This window comes from Limulus polyphemus, unplaced genomic scaffold (assembly GCF_000517525.1).
Source record: "Limulus polyphemus unplaced genomic scaffold, Limulus_polyphemus-2.1.2 Scaffold3093, whole genome shotgun sequence".
NCBI lineage: Eukaryota > Metazoa > Arthropoda > Merostomata > Xiphosura > Limulidae > Limulus > Limulus polyphemus.
The window spans coordinates 1-9,075 of NW_013668703.1; the positions used below are offsets into that span (position 1 = coordinate 1).

The 9,075-nt window shown below is 31.4% G+C and overlaps 1 protein-coding gene across 1 annotated transcript in view; it reads left to right on the forward strand.

Annotated features, from left to right (window-relative positions):
- Positions 1-984: 984 nt before the first annotated feature.
- The window catches only part of LOC106468639 (WD repeat and FYVE domain-containing protein 2-like), a 36,714-nt gene continuing 28,623 nt past the window's right edge, over positions 985-9,075 (forward strand). The window contains exons 1-3 of the mRNA XM_013929066.2: positions 985-1,229; positions 2,004-2,196; positions 5,822-5,889. Of these exons, the coding sequence (XP_013784520.1) occupies positions 2,039-2,196; positions 5,822-5,889 (226 nt within the window). The 5' untranslated portion in view covers positions 985-1,229; positions 2,004-2,038. The remainder of the gene's footprint in view (positions 1,230-2,003; positions 2,197-5,821; positions 5,890-9,075) is intronic.

The window sequence follows — 9,075 nt, forward strand, 5'->3', positions numbered from 1 at the left end:
TTTTCAGTTAATTAAGTTATTGTTAATTGTTATTGGTTTATTGTATGTGGTTATTGTTCGGGACGAACAATATTAAGGAGGGGGCAGTGTTGCGTGATCTAGTGACTATTCTCACGATCTCTACTTTCTAGAACTATCCTGTACTTTGGCGAATGCTCTAGCATTTACTGGATATAGGGTAGACTGGTATATAAAAGAGGGTGACAACGTGACGGGAATATAGTGTGTGTGTGTAGATAGGGAGTAATTGAACTGCAGTCACAGGGTATTGTTGAAGTTAACGTTCGTTCGTTATAGTGTTTGTTTTAGCGCGAATATTGAAATTAAGTGTATCGTAAAGTTATATTCGGAAAGAATAAACCAGTTTTATTAAGTAAGGACTTGTGTCACTAAAGTTTCGTCGGAACGAAGTTATGGAAAGTTAACTAACAAACGGAGACGTAACAATATATATAAGACGCTCTCAACGTGACGGAAGAAGATAATGAGTAATTGAACTGCAGTCACAGGGTATTGTTGAAGTTAACGTTCGTTCGTTATAGTGTTTGTTTTAGCGCGAATATTGAAATTAAGTGTATCGTAAAGTTATATTCGGAAAGAATAAACCAGTTTTATTTAAGAAAGGACTTTACGGAAAATTAACTAACGAACGGAGACGTAACAGTATCAATAATAATGTTTCCCATTATAAATACCTTGTCATTAATTGTTCTTTTACATTACTAAAAAAAAATAAAAAAGGTAAACAACAGCTCTATAGAATGGTATATTTATTTGAAATGAAACTTTACAAAATACTTAAATAGTGTAAGTATTACGTATTTACAAGTGTCTAAACAGCGTATTATAGACATTTACTTTGGTATTCAGCTGATACTTATGTGATATTGATAATGACTCATAAGGGCGTTTTGATAAAGTTAAATGAAAAATTACTTATATTTTATTGAATTACGAAAGAGTATTTTGTAACATTTGATAAGTATATTAAGCAGAGTTACTCGAGCTTTTACAAAAGGCTCCAATCCTCACGACATAGTTTTAATTTATTAGTTTACGCAATTAAATGCGCATTAATTTTAACTTATAAACAGTAGTCTTCGCGTCACCGTGAGGTCATGTGACTGTTAATTTATAAGTTACAGTGCTTGAGAAGTTTTAGTTTTCAAGTGACAAGTGATGTAATAACTGATTATTTTGGGTAGTGTTAGTTTTGAGTAGCAAAGAAAGTAAGTAATAACTAACTTTTCTTCGTGAAGATAAATCATTTCCAGTTTTGATTCTAAAGTACAGGATTTTTAAAGTATTTCGTAATTAAAACCTTATTACGACACTATGATTAAAGTTTAAAAATTGAACTTTAAAATGCTTTAGTAATACTAATAGTGCACAGTATCACATTTGCGTTTGTACCGTACACTGTATGTAATGACAGTGCTAAATTCTATTTCTACTAGTCTAGTAATTATCACTAATAAAGTATTATTATTATTATTAGTAGTAATAGTACTAGTAGTAGATGGTATAGTTGGTAAGGCTACATAATACATTGTATATACTATTTCAGTATTTGTAATCTTCCTATCATGAGATGAAGTATTACTATTAGTATTAATAATAATACTAATACATAGTGTTATTTTAGGATGATTATATATATATAATATTATTAAATTAGTGCTAACTAACTTCTCCCCATTTTCCTTTCAAACTGAAAACAGTATTACTATTAGGCTTAGTATTTGTTGATATTTTTAAACTGTTGGTAGATACGTAACATATTATTACTAATTTGTTACTGAAATGACAAAAAATTACAATTTGTATACTGTAGTTACGTCATTATAAGCATAGGAACATAGCCTTTATAGGTACATTTTCAAATGTAAAAAATTCATAGTCTTTAATATGAAAAAGTTATTGTAAATTATATTAATTTGTAAGCAACACAATTTGTAGGTTTACCTCATTGAGACATTTTTACCAAATTCGTTTTCTGAAAGTGAATTTATAGCTTGTACAACTACAAGTAAAGATAATGGCAGCAGAAATTAAACCTGTTGGAGGGGCTGTAGATAATGTGACAAATTCTCACAAACCTGAACTTCTGAATAAGCTGGAGGGGCATCAAGATACTGTGAACATGGCAGCAATTATCCCAGGTGAAGATGGAGTGATCAGTATCAGTGATGACAGGCAAGAATTTTTTTATTTCGAGTCTATTTATAGCTTTTAAGTCAAGGAATAAGTTTGGTTAATGATTTTTTTTTCTTTGAAGATGTATAAAATTATACAGTATTTCAAATGATTGAGTGAAGAAATATTTCATTTAATAATTAAAAGAGAATAATGTTTAGTGAAATACAAAATATCTTACCATACCCTTTCCATCCTCTTTTTTCTTTTCACCCCAAGTTATCACAATGAATCTAGCCATGAAAAACTTTTTAAAGACTATTCTAAGATATACTATAGACTATAATGCATGTCCGTATGGTATGTAATGGTTAAAGTACTGTTATGTGTAGATATTATTTTTTATTAAATGTTTGTTACATATGAGATGTTTTACAGGAAGATGGGTTGAATAGAATGCTTGAAACAGAGGAAATAAATTAGTGTGATATGTTTTGTAAACTATAGAAAACAAAATATTCTGTCAGGAGATGTGACATTGTGCAAAAAAGAAATAAACGAGATGTTTGAATTTATAATGGACAAAAGAATTAAAAACTGCCAAGATCTACAGTGTTAAGATTATGTCTTGTCTAACGACTAGCCTCTGTGGTCTTAATTTCAACATTGAGGTATGCATTTTTACTACATAGTCTAATGAATAATGTGAGATTTACTATTCAAACATTTTACTGACTGTATGAGAATGTGTGTGTCATACAACCTTTCAAGGTGTTGATAGATTAACTTTATGATGATATTTTTTATTATTTTAACTATTTTCATTATAAATATTTATTTCATCCTTTTAGTTTTATTTTATACTTTAGTGAGATATTCCACAGTTATAAATTATTTCTTCTGCTACAGTTAGTACAAGTTTCAATTTATAAGTACAATACTTTTTTTTCAAAAGTCTGTTTACATTTAAGATGAGCAATTTTTGGACAAGTTGTTGGCTGCCATATGATAGTTTTATGGTATTTCCTTTGGATAGTGCAGTTGAAGAATTTTGAATTTGTGATTAAATTTGAAGGAATTGGTTTAATCATTTGTGGTCTGATGTTGTTGCACTTCACAACCATATCACAACCAATAGTCAAAGAAATTGATAACAGCACCTCTACTAGATGGTAACTACTATAATGCTCTTACCCATTTTCTTACAAACAGACATCATATGACTATATCTTTATAGTCATAGGGCTCAAGTATATTTCACATTATTGGTCCATTTTGTATATCCAGATAAATGGAGACTACAAATATATTTGGTATGAGGGTTCTAATGAAATTATTTTCAACATGTGTATTTTGATAATAGTATGTATATTGCATGTTTGTGACTCTTTAATATGATATAGAAGTATTTCCAAACTGAATATATATACACACACACACGCATACACATACATACATACATACATACATACGTATATATGTATTGGTTAAATATTCGGAATTGGAGATAATTATAGAAATAGTGAATATCATGTAAATATTAAGGAATTGTACCTCTTGTATGTATTATGAAAAGTAATTGCTCTAAGTTGGTCACATATTAGTGTAGGTCATGTTTGGCTGTCATCCAACCAAGCAGCCAGTGCCACACCAGCAGCCCTATTGTCGGTAGTAGTGTGATTAATGCATCATGGTTTCTGGGACAGAAATGCCACATTCTAAAGATTTAGAATTCAAAGAGCTGAAGAGCTTACATGAAACTAGTTCTGTAAGCAGTGGAGGCTGTAGAGGTAGAAAGCCCAAACTCTTCCAAAGTGATGTTGAGTAACTCAGGATATACTCTTTATTTCATTAGAGATCATACTGATGACCTATACATAAATACATATCTCCAGAACAGTAAAATACACATTAGCATGAAGCAGCCTCACTGGATGTTAAATGCTCAAAAATCACTGCTTAGGAGAGAGAACCAAACCAAAAGGCTGAAATAGACATCAGTTTTCAAACAATAGGATGAGAAATGCTGAAGGAGTGCACTATTTATAAATGAACCCATATTCAAATTGTTTCTCAACAATAAATGATAGTTTGTTTAATGGCATAGAACAGAATGGTATCAGTGAAGCATGCTAAGGAGGCCGATATATAAATGTTGGTTTTTCCCAATGAAATTAAATAGTGTTTTGGTTAACTTGAGACAAGTACATGTTTGCTGTAACTCTTTTACAAAAGTAATGTACAAACATAATTTTCATAATTTTTTTAATATTGCTTCATAGTATTACATTATGATATGCTTTGTATCGATGAATAAAACTTTTTGATATTGAGATTCAAGAAAGAAATTTTTGCACAAGTAAAAAAATTATACTTCAAAAAATTGTAAAGTAACATTGAAGTTGAATCAGATACCATTATTGGTGCATACAGTAGCATATCATGAAAACAAGTAGGTTCATTAGTGTAATTTTGAAGGTGTATTTGAATGAAAATCTTTCAAGAGTTTTATATCAACAAGAGCTACTGCAGAGAAATCAGAATACCTTTGTTGATTTATCAGTCCTGCATATTCAGGGATATATATACTCTAATAATGCTTGTGTTGATTTATCAGTCCTGCATATTCAGGGATATATATACTCTAATAATGCTTGTGTTGATTTATCAGTCCTGCATATTCAGGGATATATACTGTAATAATGCTTGTGTTGATTTATCAGTCCTGCATATTCAGGGATATATACTTTAATAATGCTTGGAGACTGCTTGAATTGGTAATGAAGAAAAACTTTAATATAAGTTTAACATAACAGCAAATGTACAATGTTTGACAAGGTTTTGTCATCATCAAGTACAAGTAGTTTACACTGACAAAAATATATAAACACACACACACACAGAGTATGGAACAAAGAGGTCACATGACTTGATATTGTTGCACTACTTAGAGAGATCTTGGCACCCCAGGGTGTTGGTTTAGAGTAGGGTTGTTTTGTTAAATTAAGTTGGATTCTTTGATTTTTTTTTTTTGTTTATGTTTGGTTCTTTGTTTAAAATTACTATTTTTAATAGATATACTGTGGTTTTTTTGAGTTGCAATGGTAGTAAACATGGGACGGGTTTTATTGTGTTCTGTGAATCTGGTTTTCAATTTTCTTCAGTGTAGAATTCTGGGCAGTTGTTGCATGTTATTTTGTAAATGACATTGGTATTGTGTAATTCTAAATCATTAATTTGGCTTAGTGACGGGTTTTTGTGAGAATTTGACGATGATAGGAATTTTGTGTTTAATGGCTAGTTCACGAACTAGATTAGACACACTGCAAGTGAATTGCATTTGTTTTCTTGTATTGTACAAGCTCTAAACCTGTGTATCTGACATTTGTAATATTTTATTTAATTTATAAATATGTAAAGTATGTCTTTATGTATGTTAATAAATAACTTTAAGTCTTGGTTCCAGAGTCTTTTTGCTTATGGCTTTAAAAAAAAGTCTAATATCAATTGTTATGATATAACAGTGTTACTGTTTCATGATTTCCATATGAACTTTATCTATGCAAGTGTGTGTCTGCTTGAGGTAGTTATGTACATTGTATGTGTTGTGTGCCTGAGGTAGTTATACATGTTTTTGTTAGAACCGAAAATTGTCTATGAAAGTAGTACTGATGTTTATTTTTAGGACTGTGAGGATTTGGTTGAAAAGAGACACAGGACAATATTGGCCAAGCATATGTCATTATATGCCATGTGAGTATTCTTCTGATAGAGATTCATGTAGTTGTAGATTTTATATCAGTTCCCTGGATATGAAGGTTGATATTCATTTAACTATTATCTAAAAATGAAGGGATGAGAATTGGTTGCTATTTCTATTGTCAAATTGGCCACCTAACCAATTTGTTCAAACAAATCCAGTGAGAAAAATGTTTGGTGGTGGAAGGGGGGAGGACTGTTGCCAGAGAGAAAATGTTAGTACCAGTAGGTTCAGTCAAATATAGCCTTGCCTGCTTTCAGGTTTAAACAAAAATTGTGTGGTTCCTTTTAACAGACTGATTGTCAAACAGCTGACCAATCCAAAATGTCTTTTGAAACTGAAGTTATCCAAACATCTTTAAAATGCAGTGGTTGACGATTGAAAATGATCTCTATAGAAGTGGACTTTAAATCTTTCACCATCTACCTTAATGATGTGTAATTTTCACCTATGTGTTTAGAATTACATAGAATAAGCATTTTTCTTTTATCTTACATTATTTTTATGTGTGAAATCATTTAATTGGAGCCAAAGAAATTGGACAGACAAGCATGATCCAATGAAAGTGGAAATTATTTTCAATAATTAAGGACCTTTTGCTGTAAATGGAAACATTAAATGTCATATATTCAAAAAATATTTTTAATCTTGTGTAATACACATCTAGTAAGTTATTTCGTATTAATCAATAAAAAGAAATTGGTTATATATATATATTACAATACAGAATTTATAACTATCATAAAAATATTCATGTTTACATTATATTATTAAGTCAAAAAGTTTGCTATTAGTAAATCTAAAAAGAATATTTTATTTCTGTTAAATTTTATAACATGGTATGACATCTTTGCGCTTAAATGTAAGACATAGGTTTTGTTCAGCAAGTTTCATAAAATAGGAAGAAAACAATTAAAACCAAACTTGGCTGTTATTATGTCCCTTTATTGGCCAAAACTACTGAAAAAAATGGTTGTCACAATACATTATAAATTCTTACATAGTAGGAAAAACATAGATTTTTTCATAAACATACATAAATATTCCATATCTGTCTTTTAAATGATTAGTAGGTAACTTGCCACAGTGGAAACTTGAATTGTACAAGTATTACCTCAACATTTCATGAAATAACTAATTTGTATGTTAACTGGGTGGTGATTTTGATCGAAGAAATATGAGTTAGAGTGTCAAGAGTCCAGTTTTACTTATAATCCTAGCAGTAAATAGTGTAATTAATTAGTGCCCTAAAATGGCCCAGAAAGCACATAACCTCTTTGTCTTCCAGGAACTACTCCCAGTTATTATTTGCTAGAACCTAGGACCAGCCAAAAGTTTCATTTGTTGTTCTCATCCCTGAAACATTGCACTTGAAGAGTTAAATATGACCATTTAGATTGAATAGTTAGTAGATAAACTATTCTTTCTCATACTCAGCAGGTCAACTAATGTAATTTTAGCTTTAAATCTTTACATGTTGAACTCTTGCATTTGATTTCTTATCTTAATTGAACTATGAGATTTTGAAATGTGTATGTTGTATGGATTTTTTGACAGAAATATTCCTCATCATCATTGATAATTAATTGTTTTTGATAATTAATTTCAGTATCATTAGTATGAAAATGACCAAAGTCTACATACCACAGACATAACAGACCTACTAAAAAACATTAGAAAAATAAATAAACAAAAATGATGATAATACTATTACTACTTGCAAGTACAGTCCAGCTCGTCCATAATACTCACCTTTCTATGTTCCTGTTTGATACACAATGCTGTAATAACATCTTTACATACCTATTTTGGAATTTCTTGTCTAAAAAATAAAATTGTATACTTTATTTTTGATTAACAGATAAATGCAAAATTTAGGACAATGATGAGCTTCATGACTTTTCCTTGCACCACACTATCTGAGGCCAAGGCATGGTGCTGTTGTTTATGTGCACGTGTGGTAATACCTAGCGGAAATGATTCTCAAATCATGAAACAACAACTTTCTGCCATTTCCATCATTAGAACAGAGACAATTGATTTGGCTGAGAAAGAAGAGCTCTATTTATTGCTAAATGAAAGGAAAAGTGACATAACTTGAAATTAATGTGTAAATTTTCCCCTTTGTTCAATAGAACAGAGACAATTGATTTGGCTGAGAAAGAAGAGCCCTATTTATTGCAAAATGAAAGGAAAAGTGACATAACTTGAAATTAATGTGTAAATTTTCCCCTTTGAACAAATCTTGTGTTCAAAAGAAAACAGACACCGAACTAGAAGTGTTACAAATGACAAAGTTTAAACGAGCGTGAAAACATACTGTTTGTTTGATCGTGTATGTGTGATTGTGTGATCATCAGTGTAGCATGAGTTGTGAAGCATTAGGTAGGATTAGTGTGCCATTAATAGGGAACATCAACGTCACCTGGTTTGTAACACGTACAAGACGTGGCCACTATCAGTTTATGTACGGTAGTGGCCTCACTTTGACAGGTCTCAGTTAGGCAGCAGCAGGTGAGAGCTGGCCTGGGTGGCCACAATACTGAGTTCAAAGAGACCACTTGGGACTGGGAAATGGGTGATAACAAGCAAAATTGACTGCAATATGAGTGCCCATAATAGCAGATGTTTTACAAACATAAAATAGAAGGAAATATTTGAGACTGAGCCAAAATGGTTGTAATTAAGGGTTGACTGCTATATTGTGTTGACAGGTATGTGGGTCTGGACTGTAAATCCTTAGGGCTTTCACACAGGAAATGACTCTTCCTCCACTATATGGATATTTGGCATTTCGCATCCATGTGATCCATGTGCTGGAAGGCATCTGCTATAGCTTCCTTTCTCATTTGAGTAGCTAGTCAGGCTCCATAGTCATTATTGACTCTGTATCTAGTTCATTTGGGAATCTTTATCTTCTGAGACAATACCTCACCTCATCACACAGAACAGCTATATCCCTATGGTCTCTGTTTTCTGTTGACAGGTGGGTTCTAAAGGTTCTCACCCATATTCCCTCTTTCTTCCTTCCCTCCTCTTCCCGTTTCCTTTTCTTCTACCTCCAACCACATTTATATTCAACGTCTCAAGGATGCATCCATGGATTTATGTTTATGTTTCATTGCAGTCGTACTTTTGTGTTTATTGTGCCGAATAAACCGTGGGGTCAGCAGCTTGAA